Source organism: Typha latifolia, chromosome 4 (assembly GCF_019914945.1).
Source record: "Typha latifolia isolate L0001 chromosome 4, TyphaL0001v2, whole genome shotgun sequence".
In the NCBI taxonomy this organism is placed as follows: Eukaryota; Viridiplantae; Streptophyta; class Magnoliopsida; order Poales; family Typhaceae; genus Typha; species Typha latifolia.
In genome coordinates this window covers 2,867,154-2,889,162 of record NC_133089.1, presented here as the reverse complement: position 1 = coordinate 2,889,162, position 22,009 = coordinate 2,867,154, and the positions used below count along the sequence as shown (strand labels likewise).

General features: G+C 35.8%; 1 protein-coding gene, 2 long non-coding RNA genes and 1 pseudogene across 3 annotated transcripts; 2 read left to right on the top strand and 2 right to left on the bottom strand.

Moving 5' to 3' along the window:
* Positions 1-1,411: 1,411 nt before the first annotated feature.
* On the bottom strand, positions 1,412-9,640 carry LOC140787308 (protein HEAT INTOLERANT 4-like). The gene is made up of 14 exons (XM_073136169.1): positions 9,057-9,640; positions 8,614-8,652; positions 8,374-8,427; positions 8,228-8,291; positions 7,948-8,006; positions 6,459-6,583; positions 6,276-6,335; positions 5,927-5,985; positions 4,213-4,286; positions 2,729-2,767; positions 2,523-2,585; positions 2,300-2,347; positions 2,084-2,212; positions 1,412-1,837 (listed from the first exon to the last, which is right to left on the bottom strand). Exons 1-14 carry the CDS (start codon positions 9,243-9,245, stop codon positions 1,790-1,792), a joined length of 1,050 nt encoding a protein of 349 aa, XP_072992270.1. The 5' UTR covers positions 9,246-9,640; the 3' UTR covers positions 1,412-1,789.
* LOC140787310 (uncharacterized) lies at positions 9,513-11,131 on the top strand. The gene is made up of 2 exons (XR_012108816.1): positions 9,513-9,648; positions 10,739-11,131. It is a non-coding gene; the product is annotated as an uncharacterized lncRNA (long non-coding RNA).
* Positions 11,132-11,967: 836 nt separating this feature from the next.
* On the bottom strand, positions 11,968-13,385 carry LOC140787309 (uncharacterized). Its single transcript, XR_012108815.1, has 2 exons — positions 13,334-13,385; positions 11,968-12,187 (listed from the first exon to the last, which is right to left on the bottom strand). It is a non-coding gene; the product is annotated as an uncharacterized lncRNA (long non-coding RNA).
* Positions 13,386-14,398: 1,013 nt separating this feature from the next.
* LOC140787307 (molybdopterin biosynthesis protein CNX1-like) lies at positions 14,399-21,721 on the top strand (annotated as a pseudogene).
* Positions 21,722-22,009: the final 288 nt, after the last annotated feature.

Sequence of the window (22,009 nt, the reverse complement as noted above, 5' to 3'; positions counted from 1 at the left end):
CGCTCGAAGTTGCTTGCGATTCTCTTTTGCTATAAATTTTGCAATATAAGTTATCAATTTTAGTACATGTTTGCCACTTATATTTTGCGTAAGCTTTTGTGACCAAGTTAATTCTTTTGACTTAGAGTTGTTCCTAGTTTGTTCTTAAAATAGTAGATTATATCTATCCCTAATAAGGATATTAAAATCTGAATCCATTTGCAATGCCGTATATTGGTTGGTAGCATTAACATGTCATATGCTCAAATGCAGGTATTTTGGTAGAAAATCTGAACCTTTTTTCTTTTCCTACTTGGATTGCCCCAGTGAAGTAACATTCTTATGGTTTATGGATGATGTTGTTGTTGTTGTTGTTGATTTTTAAAACTATGCCAACTGCGAAACCCCAATTTGGACGAAAGATTAGATGGCGCATTTGCTGACCACTTCGTTTCCTCGGCAACTCTTCTTGTTCGTCGCCCCCATCTAATAACATTCATGGCCCTCGGTCATCGTCCTATTGTAAAGGCGTTTAGAAGAGAATTTGTTTGATTTAATAATAATAATAATAATAATAATAATAATAATAATAATAATAATAATATCAAAAGGGTCGGGCTAAAAAGAAAAAGGCACCTAACGCCTGAGAATTGAAGACATTAGACAACCAAAGCCAAAGTCCTCACGTTGTTTATTATTTATTTCTTTTGCAGACACGTAGTTTTAGTTTATTCGATCCAACAACTTTTGATGTACCAAACAACTGGAATAATAAAAAAATTGAAGACCAAAAGGTAAGACAGAAGACAAAGATTAGTTAGTAAGGCTTATCTTTGGAATGTACTCGAGAGGGTTAGATTGACATTTCTTTTTCTTTTTTAAACGAGATTGAAATTGACATTGAGATTGAGATTGAGATTGAGATTGAGATTGAGATTTCACTAACCCAACTTAGACAATGGAAAACACGATATTTGTAACTTGTAAAAGGAGTAAATGATCAATTACGTCTGTTAACTCTCAGTGAACATTTAGTGCTATCATTCAAAGCTGATCCAAATAAGGAGCATCAAGGCAACGTCCAACTGAACTTTTTCAAAAGGCTGCACACCAGATGTAAGACGAGCGACTTCTAGAAGAATAATTAAATCAAAAAGTAATATGGGTTTCTATTCAAGTCCGTCATCAGATCCCATCGGTCAACCCTTTTAATTACCCAGGACAAACTATCGAGTCTACTAATCCGGAGTACAAGAGGCAAACTTAATCTCCACTAAAGCAATGCGGATTAAATTTCGCAAGGATCAAAATAACACGAGATAGTTCGAGCTAGAATTCAAATGACCTAAACAAGCATAATAACTGGATTAAATTTCTTGCAACCTAATAAAAAGTAATGCACATGCTACCGTAAGCATTTCAGCTTTACATCTTTGAAAGAAATGTAGCATTTGACTTCAGAGTCTACATTAGAAATACAACAGCCGCTACAAATTGGAAATAAATAATTTCCTCCTCGTAGTAATTACAACCAACTCACTTACAAGGCACAAAAGAATGTTACTAGGGCTATCCCAAGGGCTAGTGTAAACTCAAGACATATCTTTAGTACCAGCAATGCTAAAACTACAGTAAAATAAAAAATTTAAAAAGAAAAACAACTAGTTTCATGATACCGCCGGAGAAGAGAGAAGGCCACTCTTCTGCCAACCAGCTCAGATATCAAAATTTCACCTTCCACCATCTTCCTGCAGGAAAGCTCAAACTTGGCAGGGTTGTATAACAACAAGACAACTTAAGTCGTCCCCATCTACATTACAACATGAGCTTTCCCATAATATCTGTTTATGTAAGGAACCTGGGGAAGGTAAAACAGCGTATAAGAATCCATCTAATCTGAACGAGATACACCAGAAAGCATTATTCAGGAGCGACACTGGCTTGTCCAATATATAGTAACATTTCTTAGGTGGTCTGAAGCACTCAAAGTCATCTCAATAGATTCATATTCCTCATAATTAGGAAAAGTCAGACTCATTGTCTACTATAACAGAAAGAAATTGATTGCACCACAAGCTGACAACTAAAGCAAGAACTTGTGTACCTTTACTTGGCTTATATCAGGTGTATCCGGTGTTTGTACAGGGTAGAACTTGTAAAACCGCATGTTTTCAAATGCAGCTTTTGTTTGCGGGTCCATATCTTCAATAGCTTTTCTTCGGGCTTCTCTAGACTGCAGATACATCGAAACAGGAGTATTTAAAATATAGAGCGCCTTTTATCTTAGAACAGGAACATAAATGAAATCTAAAACCTGTACCTGCTTTTGTGTTTTCTTTCTCTCTCTAACCTGCTCCTTTACATAATCCTGAGAACAAAGATGTACGTCGCAGATAATTAAAATAAATAACAGCCTTCACCGTCAATATGTGCAAAGACCATCTCTAGGGCATGGTCCATTGGAAGGTTTACAATTTACAAGCATGCAATTAACATAAATAGCAAGTACTAGAGAAGCATGCCTCTTGATTTAGTTCAAGTACCTTGAATGCATCTTTCTGATCTTCTGGAAGTGCCTCCTCCTTAATAAGCTCACTAGTAAATTCCTGCATGTTGTGAAAAGTAGATTTTTAGACTAACACAAGTAGACCAATGTTCAAAGTGCAAACAAGACAGTACAACATAATATAACTATAACAACGCAGGGTATTTATAATATATAGCTAGAAAAATGCAGGTATATAAATACCTCAAGATCATCCAAATCCCAGTCAAAGAGGCGGACAATCTGCATAAAATGCATGGCAGTGCATTAAAATTCTGAAATACTATGAGATTAAGTGAGAAATAGTTAACATTTTAGGTGCAAACCATGAATTGCGAAATTTTCAATAGCCATTCAGAGATCAAATGCTCAAAGAAGTGATAAAAAAATATAAGGTATGCAGCCTAACTAGGCATAAATGGCATCATGTTCCAAGCAGCATAAATGTATCAAATGGCGTATGAGATGCACAATAGTTTCTATAGAAGTTGTAAAGATGACAGTTTTTTTGTCCACTCTGGCGTGAAAGGAGCTTTACATGTGTTAAATGAAGCGGCAGAGATGTTAAGTCAATATATGTGCATCCACCCTTGCAACTATTATAGAGCAGGCATCTTTCCTACAATTTCTTTAGCTTTTACCACAAAATAGCAACTTCAACAGAAACCTTCAACCAACCAGACCCAACTGATCAAAAGTGAATGCATTTGCTTCAAGGGGCAAATCAAGAATATGCAACGGCAGATTATCAAGTGGCTCAATCAGATCCTGCTTCAATTATGCGACCAGAGTCATGAAGCTACCATTAAAATAATAGATGGTTAATATCATCTCTTTATTGGGTGGACTAAAATGACAAATCTAGAGCCTTTGCTTCTCCATCTATTCCTTCCTCCTGCCTCTCATTTCCTCATCATCGTCTTCCTCTTTTTAAAATCTTTCTCACCTCTTTTCACAACATTAGAATTCAAACTTCTCTGAATCTCAATTTTCTTTCTAATCCCTGCCATTCCCCTCCCCTTCTCATCATTTTGAGACATCTTCATTTTCATCTTCCTCCACCTGCCCAGCAGTATGCGTCCATGCACCAACCTGCCCCAAGGTGACCCCTCTCTTTATACTGCTACTAATCTACTGAAATTGCCTAAATCCTTCTGGCTTCTCACTTTTCCAAAACTGTGCCAAAAGTAAACAATCGAACGTGATGATCTTTTATCCTCCTGATCATAACTAAGTGATCCTTAATCCAAAACAGCGAACAAGTTGGCTGACCCAGAGCAAACCTACTAGCTCCTCTAGGAGCTTACATACACGGAGAAAACAGCAGCCACATCAGATTTAATACAAAACCAATATATCTAAAACCACGTAGATCTACATGTCAACTGCTCCTTACTCCAGTTGTAAGAATTTGTTCTGACCTCTGCCCAACCTACTTCCTCCTCTAAGAAGAGCAATATGCAAGCAGCAAGTAATTACTTTAACTCACCTAATTACAACATATTAAAAGAGACAACAGCTAAAACCTTGTAGATCCGACTTTCGCTCGATTTATATACTAAATGGCATTACAATAGATGAATTGCTAGAGACACAATGCACTATTAGAAAAGGAAAGAAGTCATCTTCACGAAAGGTAAGAGTTGCTAGAAAACTAACACATTAATACTAAATAAGTATGAACTCACCGGAGGTTCTAAGGGATACATGATATTAACATCAGTGTCTTCTTCATCATCATCAGCTTTCAGAGGCTGAAAATCTACCAAACATCATATGAAAGTTACTAATTAAGTATGGATTAATACAATGAAGTCATAAAGATTATAACTGATTTTAAGTGATAAAGTGTTACTTCAAATGAATATCCAATAGAAAACTTCAATACAAAATCAATGACACAATAAGGTCAGACTATAGACTTTTTGTACAAATCGTTGTTTTCACATTATGGGCAACATGAAAGAAGGCCCAACTTCAGGTTTAAACAGGTGGATCTACCAGTTGAAAACTCTGTTCGCTATAATTACAATTTACAAATACTGTTAAAGAAGAATAGTATTATCAAACACATGAAACTCCAGAAAAACAGAAGATGCACTAAGAGGTAGAAAATTAGCTACTAAATCTGCACTTGCTATCAACATTCAACTAAAGGAAAATTTGATCAGGAATATTCCAGCAATGAAATATTAAGCATAACACAATAATTCTGAGCTCCTTCACTCGTGAGATGCTTGAAGCAAAGGAATAGGTAATTTTCGTTACTATGTTCACTGCTCAGGCAAGGCATGTTAAGTCGACTTCGAAACTGGATTAATAGATCTAATGGGGCTAACTCAAAGTAGATGGATCACATATGAATTAAAATAATAGATAACCATAATCTCTGCACTTGTTCCATTGTATCACAAATCATATAATTCTTTAGAATGAAGTATTTTTAATCTCACATAAAAGTTCCTTTTTGCTACGCAAGAAGGCAAATCAGTAATCTGAGAAAATTCAGATCAATTGCAGTAGAATAAAAGTTAACAAAGAATAACAGATCCTTTTTTTCATCAACTTCATATTAGGTCAGGGCGTCAGGCTAAACATGTTATGCCTCTTCACCTTTAACAGTCGACCTAGACTTAAGAAGCATTTTCTTGAAAATTAATAAGATTATGTTTCATATAGATTCATGGGTTACCGACTCAAGAATAAACTCGCCACGTGAAGTCTTAACTAGAAATCCTATATGAGCAAAAATTGAGATATGTAAGGAGAGAAGTATACAATTCAAAAGAAAAAAAAATTATTTGGAGGATGACTGAGCTCTCAATAAGAATAAAACTTAGTGTCGTTTCAAATTTATATTTCAGCCAAGAAATCCTGAATATAAGAACTAGGAATTTCGCTGACGACTGTCAAAAGGCCAATTGAGAATTAGTGAGAGACAATGGAAGGGAATAGAAGTGCTAAACCAATTAGGTTTTACAAGTTAGTACTGGAAAAAATAAAATTGCAAACAATTGCCCATATTTTATCTAGAAAACCTCCTCATTGGCAAATTAACTCTTCCTTTTTAGGTATAATTGCAAAAGTACAATCTACTCTTTGACTAAAATGATTTTCTCTCCTTTTCCAGAAGGCCCAAACCCAAATAAGTAAACAAAATCAAGTTCTCAACCTAGATTAACATGACGTAAACATATGCAGCACATATTTTCTGCATAAACTGATCACCTGATGATCAAACATTTAAAGTTCTATAAAAAGAAGGGGAAAAAAGGAGGAAAGGGAACAACTAATTAAAAATGACTCGTCTGTGTCCATAGCTTAATTCATAGGAGGCAGATCAAACAATCTGAATTGCATATTGATATCACTAGGGTTGCCACAGGAGAGATGTTAACTTACAAGGAAGACAATAATCGTATTGTTTGACACGTTCAATTTTCAGAAGCTTCAACGCAGACCTGCACGAGCATCCAATATATAACCTTGTATTATGATAAAAGTGCTAACTTGCCACATAAGAAAAATAGAAGGGTCTTGTCATATCATAATCACAGGAAAAATGAATGAAAAAATTGGGAAGATGGATAGAGAAGCATGAGGCATCTCTATAAAGCAATGAAACCGAATAACTTTCTAAAAATGGTCCCAACATTTTGGCTCTAGATAAAAAAAATCATATAAGCTGCGAGATTGTTATCTAAATGACAAAAATATCCTGACGAAAATAAAAGAAAAGGACAGAAATTACCTTCTTTGGGTGCAACCCAGTGTATAAATTTGAGTATGTAATCTATCAACCTGACTTTGCCTATAACAAGAGGCGAGAAACTAATATTAGAACATACTTCTAGTAGAAAATATTAACAGTAACAACTGGTGGAAAGCTTGAGATTCAAATAAGACAAAGCATGAAAACTTAGAATACACATACCGGTCCGCTAGTGGAACATATGGCACCCATATCATTTTCATTGCCTTCATCGGAATTATTTCTTCATTCTCCCTTTGAACAGATTTTATACCAATCTTATCAGATGGTGGAACAGGAGAGACCACCTGCTCAACAGATACAATGCAAGAGTTCAACAAAGTGATTACCATTAAAAAATTAAAACCAGCTGATACAACTAAGAAGTTACAGCATAATACTTGAGTGAAAATTAAAAACATATAAAGACACATAAATAAACATCCAAATAATTAAGAAGCAATATTAGGTAAGCTCAGAACTTCCAGTGATGAACAAATCTAGGATAAACTTAGATCAATGAAGTAATATATAATATACCTTATGCAATATGATGAATCAAGAAACACCTACTCTAATGTAGAATGAAATTATAGTATTTGCAAGTGTACTCACAAAAAATTTGTATCCCACTGAAAAGAAACTTTGTTAAAGATGGTAATCACCAACAGCTACTTTCCTACATCCTCTCATATTCATCTTCGTTACATTCATAACTGATACTTAGTTACTCAAGTGAGATTTTATTGATTGTGCAAAAGAAGGCAATCATCAATGAAAAACTGAATTCCTATCTCCCCTCAGCTCCAAGCTGTCGGAACAGAGAGAGACTTGACTCAATATCAGCATAACAAATGGAGAGAACAGGGCAGAGAATGAAAACATCTTATTCTGGCATGCTACATTTCTTAATTCTATCATTCAAAATCAATGTCTTTTCCCCACTGCTCTTTCTCATACTGTTATGCACAACGAATCTATAATGAAGACAGGACAAACGCATGAGAAGTTTGAAGAAACATGCTTCAGAATTATTTAGAGAAAAATGCACATATTTATCCAGACAAAAGTCCAATATAAATCTCAAAATACATTCTCAGACAATGTGACATTTGCCCAATGTTCACGAAAACCAGTATGTGTTGGTGCAAAAGTCAAGCGCCTTTCCAAAGCACCTAATATACCAAAGAAGTGACATCCAAAATAGTCTAAATAGATGGTTAATAAAGAAACTATTCTCACAATTTCTTATTTATTCGATGGGTTCTAATTCACTTTCCACTTTTCATCATGAATATTATTAGAAATAGTACCAACCAAATTAAAATGAAAACCAAAAATGGATGCTAATGAGTAAAATGTATATAAATGGTGTTTCCTATTGGAATATCATAGTTCATTGTCTAGGAGAATTAGGTTCATCATGAAGATTTTTCCACCTGATAACTGTACCTGCATATGCTAAGGATATGTTGTCTACGAAAATTGCAAGCATGTTTAGCGAAAAACATATGTTCACCTCCCTATTAATCAGTTATATAGATGATCAAACTTGACGTTGTACATTTGGCCAAGAACCTCAACAGAAATATAATATGCATCATGATGTAAGCAATATAAATATATAGTCAATGTTCAGTTTAAATGGGAAACAATAACATTTGGTACTCACAGCGACCACAATAGGGATAAGTATGACTTTCTGTTCACTATTTAACACTAATAGCTGAGCTGCAAGGCAAGACAAAGAGAAAACAAATAAGTTCAATTATTGTTACCTTATTGTCTCAATAATCATGCATATTTATTATCTTTACCAGCTAAATTTTGAAAAAGAAAAATAGTTTGTGACATCTACTAATATTATAATGTGTAGTTAACTACAATAAAGTGAACATGGAATAACAAATATTAAATAAGAAAAGAATAGAAAAACTATGTAAACAACTTACGCTCAGTGCTACCAAACATATAGACCTTCTTCCCATAAAGCTCTGCACCTTCCTCAAAAGCATTCTGCACATGGTATGTAAAGCTCACGCCACTACCATGAAATACCCTGAAAATTTTAACTAACAATATGATCAACTAGCTCCACCTCTAGATTAGAGAAGTTCCAATTGATCTCCTGAAGCTTATCCATATTTTCCCACTGTAAAATACAAAAGGACACATGTTATAACAACTAGAGATAAATTATGAGATGAATAATAAAAAAAATAGTAGTGCCTAGTGAAACAAAAAAGCAAGTCGCACCTTACATGCGTTTGCATTTCTGAAGGAATCAGGTAAAGAATTAAGAGTAACGTTTATACTATAAGAAAGTTCAAAAACAAACCTCAGTTCCAACAGGGAAAGCCGCTTGCCACAGATCCTCCTACGTACAGAAACCATCGTTCCAAGTAAGAGATACCATTCTTACGAGTAGACCAAAATAAGTAAAATCCAAAACACAAATGCCTAATCACAAGGAAGCGTGCCAGCTGAAAAACAAGTAGGTATCCCTAAAAGTACGGCGATTTCTACACTGAATTGACAACAACAACAACAACAACAACAATAATAATAATAATAATATTATTATTATTATTATTATTATTAATATTATTATTAATATTAATATTAATATTATTATTATTATTATTATTATTATTATTATTATGCACTTAAGAGTTTTTATACAGAAATTCGATTCATAAACAGAGTAAAGAATCCGCAAAAACAAAATTGAAACACAAATCCATTTAGGGCAAGTGGATAGAAGAGGGCACAAAACCTAACCAGATTTCTCTTCTCGGGGAAGAACTCGGGCTCCTGCTTGGGCTTAGGAGGGGCCTTGACGCGCTTCCCCTTGCTAGTCGCCTTGGTCGACTGCTTCGGGAGCTCCACCGGCGACTTACTGCTGCCCTCTTCGTCCTTCTTCGCGGCCCGCCTCTTCTTTGCCGCCGTCGACGCCTTAGGCTTCCTCATATCTGAATCCGATCGCCGAAGCTAAGCTTAGTAGTAGGGTTAGGGTTCTGGGGGGAGGATGAGAGGTACGGAACGACGGAAGAAGACGAGGATCTGTGCTTGAGGCGAACGCGGTCTATCCCAAATTTGAAGAGGGGGAAGTCGGAGTAGGACAGGTGTAAGGCTCGGCTCGAAATTAATTTCGAGCCTAGTTTGATATTTAGGCTCGGCTCGGCTCAGCTCGAGCCCGAGCCGAGCCCGAGCCCGAGTCCGAACCTGATTGGAGGAGGATGAGGAGGAGGGAGCGGCTTGCCGAAGGAGGAGGAGGAGGCCAGATGAGGAGACCGAAGGAGAAGGAGGATGATAAGGCCGACGGAGGAGGAGGAGGAGGAGGAAGAGACGGTGAGGACGCCCCTACTAGCTAGTAAGTTGTCAGTTAGTAAAAAGAGTTAATGGCTGTATTGACCAAAATACCCACCAGACTAAACCATTTGCTTAAATGCAAAGCCAATCAATAATTAATTTTGAATGCATCTAAGTCTACTATACTTTAAGTTTATCGGTCATGACACGTCTGACTTCTGACGTCCGATGGAATGGAAAGGGATATATATACCCAGTAAGAGTTAGAATCAGTGAGTTGGATTAATATTAACTTACTTGTTCATGATCTCTTCTCCACTTGAAAACTGATTTTTTTTTCTCTTGCTATTTGTCTTGATGTATATCAAAAAATTAGCCTCTTTACTCCATCAAGATAGTTTTCTACTCATAAATCTTAGTCACGATATTTTTCAGATTTATTTTAATTTTAAAAGGCAAAGTTTAATCTTTAATTCACCATCCAACACTAACCATTCAAGGTCAAGCCAGTTGCATTTGCTAACTGATGTTAGCATAAAGTATGCTGTCACCACATATTGAGACCAGATCATGACTACCATACTTTTACGCCCTTATAATTTGCAGTAGTTAGGTGCCATTTTTTATTTCCTAGCACTAGTAAATAATCTTCTTCAAGTTCCAGACAGACCAAATATTTGATTTAACGTAGAGATATATTTTATACAACCAAATCTACATGGCATTATTCTATATAGTTAGATCAATATACATATCAATTTATCAATGGACATTGAGGATCTATTCTTTAAAAAAAATTCTACCAGTCTTCCTTATACTTCTGTAATATTTTGTGCTTGATTCTTTATGTTTCTATAGGTTTCGCTTTTATATATAGTTGAATAGTTGAAATTATCTATTTTCATGTTAGAAGAACAAATTGCTTTTTAAAAAATTTAATATACGTTGTTGTTCGATCGCATCCATTTATATTTTTATTGTTTTTATCACTATGTCCAGTAAATATTACATCATTTTTTATGGTTTAGAAAGGGAATGTATCTTTAGCTTAAATCAAGTCTGATTAGAAGTGAAGTATGCTTTGACTTCATCCGATTCAATTGACTCTTCTATTTTAGTTGTTTCTGATTTCTTTGTAAACTCGTACGTAGGACCTGTACCTGATGGTGCTGATGCTGTCGTGCAAATGGATTAGAGAGGGTTAGGATATTGACTTAGAGTAATTGAAGGACATGATATCCGAAATGTGGTACACTTTTTCACTTCATTATTGATGCTACGTAAGCTTGTTTCCATATATTTCTATATTTCTCTTTCAATATGTTTCCACGTTACCATGCATTCCCAGATTGACTAGATAGTTCATGGTACAGCACAAACTTGTTTAATACATTACACCTACTAAATTGTCTTTAAATTTGCATTTGAATGGTATTGGTAGTTGTAATACTTTCAGTATGGATTCTCTTTATTATTATTATTATTATTATTATTATTTATTTTGAGGAAGTAGTGGTTGTTTCCTTGTTACCAAATTACATTAAGTTCCCATTGTTAAATTGATTGTAACGGTAAGGATTGTCTCCTTTGCGTTTAAATTGTTGTGGGTTGTAACTGTCGAAACAACCTATTCGACAATGGTGATAAGTTTGTGCACATTCTTATTTTCTCCATACCTAGCTTTATGATCCGGGCCCTTCTTCTTTCTGCTTCTTTTTCTCTACCTCGTGTATGGTAGTCAGACTAAAATATGAAGTTAATTTCTTTGGTAAGAAGTTGGGCATATAGACACAACAAGTTCTCTAAACTTGTCTACTAATTTCATAGGGATGTGACATTGAGAAAGATGCTATAGTGCTGAACTCAGGTGAGCATTTAGGAATTTCATGTCGTCGTGTACTTGCTGTAGCAATTGTAGCGAGAGGACAGTTTAGTTATATAACTTTGCTAACGTGATGCATCAAAGGAAATAAACCGTACGAAACCAACTCCACAGCCATATTGCAATTGTACACAGTAGTCTAATGCTCTTTCAAGTTTTCACTCGTATCAATATCATCAAGAAAGTGATGCTTTAGACCCAAATAGTGTGGTTTAGCATAGTACTAGAGGAATACTTTTAGAAGTTGTAGCTTATCACAAATATAGATCCAAGAATTCTCCTTATAAAGATGAGGCCAGAATTCTTCATGAGTAAAGTGTCAATATGAAAATCTCCCAGGAATATCTGCAGAGTTTACAGTGATAGACTCATCATGTCATTGCCATGCACTTTCGGATGGACAAAGATCAATGGTTCACATGCGAAGCTGATGGTTTACATTACTGAACTTGTAAACTGTAAGATTTATTATTGCTTAATACAACGAAGAAACTTCACTTAGTAAGTTCCGTTTTCTAAATTATGAATGCATAGATATATTAGAAAGCATATGGCAGAAACAAAGTGCAACTGGCTTCTGAACGAATGACAGAAGATGGACCGACCCAGTTAGTCTCTCAAAGAAAAGTTAAAATGAACTCTAGCAAAGAACCTCCAAGTAGCACGGCCAACTTGAGCAGTCCCACTTAAGGGCCTCGAATTCTTCTCTTCCCTACAGCTGAAATTAAGAAGTCATTTTCATGGCGGCCGTAGATATTGTCCAGAATGTTAAGCAAAAGCAGACAACTATGCCTCATTTTATACTAACAGACAGGTCACCAGGTAAATAGAAAAGATTTCTTCAGGTGTTACATCATGTTTTCTTTATTTGTTTGTTTGCAGTAGAACTGTGCCAACTACCAAAATCCATTATTGATGGTTTCTTTGCATGATAAATCATGCTTTTTAACAAAGAAGCACTTAAATATCTTCAGTCTCATATAATTATTTAACCATCCATATAAATCTATCCAGTAGAAAGTAACATCTTATACAGAGAAGTCTATAATCCTTGTCCTTCACCCAGAGTTGGGATATGCCTTCAAAGTTCAAATTCATCACAAAATAGAAGAGCCTTTAGATTTCTAAGACACTTACCCCTCCCTTTTATTTTGGGCTACCACATTCCTGTAGCTCTGCTTCACTTAATTCATTTTGTCTTATCACAACTTACTCCACCATGCTTCTCCCTCTTTTATCATATAGCATCAGCAAATCCACAACACAAGTTTGCCTACCAACACTTAAAGGATCTAATAGAGATAGGAAAAACAAGCTAATATGAGAATGCATACAAATGAAAGCAATAAATTATTGAATGTGTAGTGGATTGTAAAAGTGTTTTGTTATGCCTGTGGTGTCTGTCATTTAGCAGATGCATGGGTAAAATTGGTTTCATAATGAAACCGAGTCTTAGGGCTTTCTTAAAAAAAAAAAACAAACAAATTTTTGAATGGTTGACCATTGCAAATGACTTATAATATAGAGAAAAGTTGGGGAGAGAGAGAGAGAGAGAGAGAGAGAGAGAGAGAGAGAGTGTAAAGAAACACTCGCATTGAAAGGAAATGAAAAGACTAGGCATTAATGCACTCTGGTGCAAAACTTGAAGCCGTCTTATATAATGGCGGTCTCGTTGATCATTTTCCATCTGATGCAAAGTTGGATCTGTCTTACTTGATTGAAAGTGAGAAAAATAGGAGGAAACCCAACAATTGCTAGAAGCCTAGAAGCTGGAAATAGTGAACATGGGGATGAGCGATAACGGAGAATTTGTTTTTGGCGAAAAAGAGAGAAATAAGTAAAGCTGAGAGAAGAGAAGAAATACCTCGAAACAACTTTGTCTTACCACATAGAACTTCAAAAGGACAATAGTTCCCTAAAAGCATAGGAGAGAGGAGTCACTGCTATTCAAAAGGGTTACTTTTCAAGTAAACAATTACAAGCATGATATTTACTTTTCACTCTTACTCTATTGAAGCAAGCATACATTTTGGCTTGAAAACTAAAGAAACACTTGGACTTATGACATGTCAGTAGGGACTGAATAAAGGATAAAAACCAATTATGTCGGCCGTTCATTAATGTAAGGGAATCAAAAGATATGAGAATTGGATACAAATTAACATTGTGGCTAACTCAATGCATGGAGTGAACACTTTGATCCTCAAAATCACAAAGGTTAAAGATAAATTAGCTTGGTAATTCCTTACATAAATTGCAATTCAAAGTGAATAATACTTTAAAGGCCACGCTTTATTGTGATATAAAATAAAGCACACGTTCTGTGACTACTAAATGCAATCTAATCTTGCTAGTTCATATTTGGGCTCACATGTATCAATTGATGCTAAGTAAAAAGTGAATATAGCAAAGAATTCCATTGACGTACCTTTATTTGCAATAAATGGGAACTCGGTAGTTATAAATGTATATATATATTTTTTTACTTCTAAATATAAGACAAGAGGAAGTGGAGACTTGGAATGCACACTCTATAGTCTATAGTCTATATAGGTCTGAAGATCTACTGAAGGACTAAATCTATTTTAGCTGTTGATGAGTATCTTCGATACACAACATTGCAAAATTAGCACAAAGACTCAAGAATGGCTTCGAGCATACCAAGATCACATTCAAGAATGGCAGCAAGAAAGCAGCTTGAGATCATACCAGAGAAGGATCATTCATCTTTGAGGGGCTGCTCGCCGGAAGAAGAGGCGGGTCGCACGGAGACTTCATCTTCTTCGCTCAGCAGCTTCTCCATATCGCGCAATCTCGTCCTCACGACGCTGGTGACCATAACTGGCCGGCGGAGAAAGGAAAAGGGAAAGATTTGATCAGCTCGGAAGCTAAGATAGATCGAAGAAATTAGGAAATCGAAATAGTATATACTTGCGGCGGTTCCCAGAGTCCAAATCCAGAGGATTTTGAGGCCCGGGCTCTTCTCGCTCCACCTCGTCACCATTGGAGCCGCAGCAGAGAGCACACCAGAAGGGTTTGTAAATTTTGTTCGTCTCGCTCGGTTTTGGTTGAGATGGGCGGAGAGCTCGACCCGTTAAGGCTCAACGCGCCCGACCCGTTTCTGGTAATTCATATAAGATGTATATTAGTTTTAATACAGCTCGCTGGGAAACGAGAGGATTTCTCGAGTCTGCGACGAGTCCACCGCGGCCGCCGCGATGATCCCGTTGACGAAGCGCTCCGCATCGTACTCAGCGTCGCGAAGCGCCCGGATCCGGTCACCGTCCCTCTCCACAACGCCCTCAGGCTCGTCTTGGCGGAGGACGTCCGCGCACCCGACCCGTTACCTCCCTATTGGGCCTCCATTAAGGTACTGATACGGCTCTTCTCCTTGTCTGGTTAGAGGACCGATTGGAATATCGAATGGTTCCAATCTTTGATTTATAGATGAATGATAAGTAAAATAGTAGTGGAATAGAGGTTGTTTTCCGAGTTCATCTCTTTCAATTTCAAGATCATTGGCATCATTTATTCCTGTTTCTACTGCAGGATGGCTATGCTGTAGTAGCTTCTGATGGGCCTGGTGAATATCCAGTAGTTACGGAATCAAGAGCCGGCGATGATGGTGTCGGTGTAATAATTACTCCTGGAAGTGTTGCTTATGTAACAAGCGGAGGTGATTATTTTGAAAAGAAATTTTGTGGAGAGAATAGATCTAAAGCGTTTTATTCATATGTTTTGCTAATCTTGCCATGAACAATCAACGATGGTTCCTCAATTAGTTTTCCTTTTGTTGGGACTACGGTTTAGGTTGGGAATCAAATATTTTTATTAGTATCTCAGCTGACAATTTGTAGTTGATATGTGTTAATTATGGATTGAAGTTTCCTTTCAATATGATGATTAACTGAAATGCAAATGGTAGCACAACTTACATTTTGGCCATTGGCTTAAATCATATGCTTTTTTCTTGCCGTATTCCATTCCATCGGTTTCAATTGACTCTTCTATTTTAATTACTTCTGTTTTCTTTGTAAATTTGGATGTAGGATCTGTACCTGATGGTGCTGAGGCAGCTGTGCAAGTTGAGGACACTGAAGAAGTATCTGACACTTTGAATGGGTTAAAGAGAGTTAGGATATTGACTAAGAGTAACTGAAGGACATGATATCCGAAATGTGGTACACTTTTTCACTTCATTATGGATGCAACATAAGCTTGTTTCCATATATTTCTATATTTCTCTTTCAATATGTCTCCATGTTACCATGCATTTCCATATTTCTCCTTTCTAGATTGTCTAGATAGTTTATATCTTCATGATATAGTACAACTTTTTGTGTATTAATTATTACATCCACTTATACCTACTAAATTGTCTTCCAATTTGCATTTGAAGGGTATTGGTAGCTGTAGCACTTTCAGTATGAATCTTCTTGCCTTTTCCATTTTCTTGTAAGTATGCTTTCTCACCATATGCTGCTAGAAGTTTGTCCCTTGCAGCTAATGTCCTGATATTGCATTGTCTCCTCTCTTACATGTTTTTGTTATTATTCATTTTAAGGAAGTTGTGGTTGTTTCCATGTTACCAAATTATATTTAGTTTCCATTGTTGAATTGAGTGTGACAGAAAGGATTGTCTCCTTTGCGTACAAATTGTAACTGTGGAAACAACCTATTGTCCTATTCAATAATGGCGGTAATTTTGTGCACATCTTATCTTCTCCATACCTCACTTTATGATCTAGGCCCTTTTTCTTTCTGCTTCTTTTTCTCTACCTTGTGTATGGTAATCAGACTAAAATACGAATTTAATTTCTTTGGTAAAAAGTTAGGCATATGGACAGAACAAGTTCTTTAAACTTGTCTACTAATTTCATAGGGATGTGACATTGATAAAGATGCAATAGTGCTGAAGTCAGGTGTCAGGTGAACATGTAGGTTGTCCTGAAGTTGGTCTCCTTGCCGCAGTTGGAGTTACTACAGTGAAGGTATCTGTATAATCTGTTATCAACTGCATTTTTTTGGAGAAATAGATAAGCTGGAGCTAGTATGAGTTTGGTCAAGTGCAGGTCTATCGTAGGCCGAACTGTTGCTGTGCTTTCTAACGGAGATGAGCTAGTGCAGCCAGCAACTCAAACTCTACGCTGCGGCCAGGTTGTTCATTTTTCATTCTATAGGTATATGAACTTCAGATTTGTGTGAGTTTTCAGAGTGTTATAGATTCTTCATTTTTGTTTCAATATTTTATTATCTACAATAATTTACTAGCATAATATGAGAACAGAAAAGTTGAATATCTTTTATTAATTTTCAAATTATTTTTCAGATTAGAGATTCTAACCGTGCTATGCTACTTGCCGCTGCTAGACAACAGCAGTGCAAAATTATTGATTTCGGTATTGCAAAGGATAATGAAGAAAGTCTTAATGATATTCTCGATGCGGCCATCAGTTCTGGTATTGACATACTTTTAACTTCTGGTGGTGTTTCCATGGGTGATAAGGTTTTTGTCAAGCCTTGTTTGGCAAAAAAGGGGACAATTTATTTTGAAAAGGTAGGTTAGTGAGTTATATATAATATTCTTCCTTGTATTAATCTGAATCCTTTTTACATGCAGTAAGAGATGCTTGCATTTAAACTTTTGTCAGCTACTTTTTCGTCGTCACTAGGCCAATCATTTGATGCTTGACAGAAAAAAGAAAAGAAAGAAAAGGAAAACATCATTTCTCTGTTCCATTGGGGGAAAAAATCATATTATTGTGCTATAAAGTACATCTGTGTGCTGCTGATTAGGATTCAAAAATGAGTTTGACTGTTTTGCTTTGGTACGTTCCTTGCTCCTTAATCCCAATCTTCTCTATTAAAACACCACGAAGTATAAAGTCAAGCTGGAATTACGACGACAAAAGTTACAAGTAGTAATTCCATTTCCTAACACAATCCTCGTACGGGAAGACATAGATCTCAACATAGAGCAGGATTCTTTTGGCCACTCCTTAGTGCAGCACTGCTTGAACCCTGCCTAATGCAGATTCCATGGCTGACTTGTTCTTTGAGGTTCACCTTCTTTATCAGAGATGATGTAGATTATTGAAGCATATCATACTCAGTAACTCACCCAATGTGGCAGTAAGACGAGCTGCAAATAGAGGACTATGATTGGAGCTTAACCTACTCATGCTTGATCCTCTTGACTATCAAATTGAAGCGACCATAGGAACAGCTGCTTTTGTGGGGAGCTGGAGCAGGAGTTCTTTTTGTAGTACAGACTGCAGACTGAGGATAAAAGCAAATTTTACCAATATTTCTGTACTCCAAGCTGCTTGCAAAATTTCTTTTGATACATACTTCCTTATTGGATGCAGTGATGCACAATCTGATGTTTTTGGACATACATGATTAGGAGCTATATTATATGAAAAGAAGTGAGACTATTACTTTGGGTGAATTGATCAACCTTAACTGGTTAGAAAAAGTGAAAAACTGAGAACTTCACAAAATGTCATGGATTTTCATATCTCAGAAAGACTCAGATAACTGGTGAAGTTTGAAATCTTTAAATAATGAAAGATATTTAGTTACACAATAGTAATTTTCAATTTCCAAGTAAACAAGAGGAGATCATACATATCAGGATGCTTAATTAGTAAACATCTGAATAAAGCAACATATGTCATTAAATTTGTAGACGTCTGACATAGATATCCTAATAGAATCAGTTTCTTGAATCAGAGATATATCTTGGTTTTTAAAGTATTTCTGTATAAATCAATGTATCTCTAGTTTTCACTTGATGAAGATCATATGCAGTTCTTAGTTCATGTTAGATATTGCCATGCTGTCTGTAGCTTTCTTGAAGATTTGAAGCATCAACAAAGACTCTTTCCTCCAAACTCGATTGTTTAAACTTTAAACTCTAATTACTTTGATATGCTGATATTTTCCAGTTTATGTCTATCACCAATTCATAACTATTTTCATTTTGTAGGTTATCATGTAACCAGGAAAAGCCATTGACATTTGCTCAGATTACTCCAAAAGCAAAAGAGACTAGGTGTTCTAAGATAGTTCTTGCATTTGGTTTGCCTGGAAATCCAGTGAGCTGGACGGTTGGCTTTAATCTTTTTGTGATCCCCACAATACGCCACCTTTCTGCTTGGTCAAACCCTCAACTTCAGAGGTTAATTTCATCTCATGTTTGCTTTTGCCTTCTTGGTGCGTCTATTTTTTTAATAAAAAAATATTTTCTTGTTATCAAAATCCTTTGACTCTATGTTCTTTGTATTACTTTGTTCATTCAAAGTTTCTCTGGTACATAATTATACTATAATACATATTTTCCTATCCACAAGAACTTTATCACCAATGTCTCAATGTTGGAGGTCAACCTCCTATAGTTATATGATATAGACCTGGCAATGCAACAAAGGTGGAATCTTGTCAATTCAAATGAATCAGCTTGTACTTGTATAGTAGTTGACATATAGTTAGTGAGTCAAATGGTAAATGGCCTTCTTATTTTGTGTTAGTATTGATAGTTTGCTTAAAGTGACTGTTGCATAACTTAAATGGTAAAATTCCTTATGTTGTTTTTACTATCATCTTTTTAAAAATTAAAGCTTTCACTGATTCAACAGAGTACAAGCACGTAGCAGACAATTGATGAGGACAGACCTTCATCGTCCAGAGTTCCATCGGGTAAGTAATACTGGCTATACTGTTGACATCGAAGTATCAAACTTTTAGCATGATTTTATTATAGTAAATAGAATAAATTCTTGATATTACAGTTATATTGCTGAGAGCACTGGCCAGCAAATGAGTAGCCGCCTTCTTAGTGTGAAGTCTGCAAATGCATTGCTAGAGTTGCTGGCAACAGGGAATACCGGAATATGCTCACAGCTGGGACATCTGTGCCTGCTATACTAATTTCAGACATAAGTAACTTTCCTCTGACTAAGTTGTTAGATGGTGTGGTTCCTCTTGCACCTCATCATGCACATACTATAGAAAGTACTGTCGCATATACACAAATGTCTATTACATCTTAGGAAGCAAAGATTAAAGTGGCAATTCTTACTGTGAGTGACACAGTATCATCTGGCGCTGGCCCCGATAGGAGGTAAATTAAAATGTTAGGTTACATCTAAAATTCTAAATTATTACTTTTAAAGCATCTATGCTGAGGGGAGAAAGGAAAAGAAAAAAAAAGTTTTATATCTTTAAATACTTCTCCTTTTATGATCTAATGTGATGCAATAGTATTTTTTTTGGAGTGTCAATGACATTTTTGTTGATTATGTCTTAGCATTAAGCTGTCTAGTTATCTATATCTTAATTATCAGTTTGTGCTTATGGTTTTGTCAGTAATCAAACACGCCCATAATCACTCTCTTTCATAACTTCTGAATTCTTTGTGTTTCCTTTAGATGTATAAGGCAGATTGTGTAATTGTTTGGGAATATTTAAACTATGTTATCCTGATACATGATTGACTTGTCATATTTTGTTTCACCTTGTGGAGAATATCATATTCAGATTGACCCTTTGAGTAACTTAGTACTTGAAGTTTAACTTTTCCTAGTAATCCATTATCTAGCATGATCAGGAAGTTCATTTTTTCAATTAGCTAGGCTATGTCAAAGCATTGCAGAAGCCAGATAAGTTGCATCAACAGTAAGGTGCATGTTAGGTTTCTTAATCAAGCCATAACATCTCCAGAGCTCTTAATTTTATCTTATTTAGATGGCTTTATGTGCACGTATAAAGAGCAAGCATCCTGATACACCTCTTTGGATCATTATTTCATGGTGGTCACTTTTGTGATGCTAAATAAAATGGAGAACTGCTGCTCTTTGCAAAAAGATGCAACAAAGTGGCTGTAAATACTCCAAATATACTTCTCATATATTTGTGATTGTGCTTTTCTTAGTTCTCTCTCAAAGGCAATTAATGATGGATATAGAGAGATGATAACATTGTCCAGGAAAAATAAACTCATTTTAGCAATACACTGTCTTGTTTCTTTCATATATTATTGTGATAACTAATAATCTTATTTATGTATGTTAACTTCAATATTTGCAGCGGTCCAAGAGCAATTTCTGTTGTGAATTATTCATCAGAAAGACTAGGAGGAGCAAGTGTAGTTGCAACAGCTGTAGTTCCTGATGAAGTAGATGAAATCAAGGATGTTCTTAAGAAGAGTGATTTTGACAAGATTGACCTCATTTTGACGCTAGGTACATGTACCAAATTTAAAAAACTTATAGAATTTATGCTTTAAACTGTTTGCATTGTATTATCTTATTTCTTGATTTATCATAATATAGGTGGAACTGGTTTTACCCCAAGAGATGTTACACCTGAAGCCATAAAGTCTGTGATAGAGAAAGAATCCCTCTTCTGATTAGTTTTGAACTTTCCATGACATTGTCATTCCTATGGATATGTCAGAATTTTAAGTTAATAACTGGGCGTGTACCGCACGAATGCACCCACATTGATGGTTAATTCTCCAGTCAAGCTTTCATTTTTGTTTTGTTTTGTTTTGTTTTAGACTCTTACCCATGCTGAAACTGCTCTCTTTGGAATAGGTGACACCATTTGCAATGCTCTCAAGGGCTGCTGCTGGGACCAGAAGATCTACACTAGTAATGGCTACCACTTAATTAGTTAATTGACCTTCTTGCTGATATTGATCTCGTAGATTCTTAAGACCCAGAGGATTTTTCACATGATACATAGATTATCAATATGCCCGGTAATCCCAACACAGTTGCAGAGTTCATGGAGGCTTTGATTCCAGCACTAAAACATGCGCTGAGGCAGATAAAGGGGGACAAAAGAGAGAAGCATCCTCGCCATATTCCGCACAGTGAATCACAACCAGTGGATGAATGGGAACGCAGTTTTAAGGCTTGCTTCTACTAATAAAGATTGTTCATGCTCCTAGTAATACTCACTGAGCAGACCAACAGGAGCTTCAGGTTGCAGCTGCTGGTGAAAAGTTTTCCAGCTTCAGTTTGTGATAAAGACATGTTGAACTTGGAAAATATCGTAAAGTACAATAAATATTTACTGCTTGTTGAAGTGATAAATATTGTCTAATATCGTATTGGTACAAGAGCCAGTCTCATCCTACATGAACTTAGTACGAGAGCTATGCTGTCCGCATGGCTCTTAATACCCTGTTTGGAACCTCCAAATTAATGGAATTCAGTTAATTTGAAATTATAGTTTCAGCAAATTCACAGTTTAGAATCATTAAATGATGAGATTTTAATTGATTTCAGTGGATTAGAATGAATTTCAGTCAATGTAATAAAATGCGATGATTTGAACTTGGATTTGATTCATTTGCTATTTAAGAATCTCAAAAGTAGCCCTTCCTTTATATCTTCTTATTGCAGCGCATCGGTAAACAGAAATAAGGAATATAATGAAATGAATTTCTATCTCATTCCAAACATATAACTTTTTTTCAAATTTACCCTAAATTATGTTTCATTTTTGATGAAGTATCACAGAGCACCAT

Coding starts and splice junctions, on each gene's coding strand:
- LOC140787308 (XM_073136169.1), bottom strand. CDS start 9,245: ATGAGGAAGCCTAAGGCGTCGACGGCGGCAAAGAAGAGGCGGGCCGCG. Junction 8,428..8,613: donor CTTTCCCTGTTGGAACTGAG/GTTTGTTTTTGA, acceptor TGTATTTTACAG/TGGGAAAATATGGATAAGCT. Junction 2,768..4,212: donor TGTATCCCTTAGAACCTCCG/GTGAGTTCATAC, acceptor CATTTTATGCAG/ATTGTCCGCCTCTTTGACTG.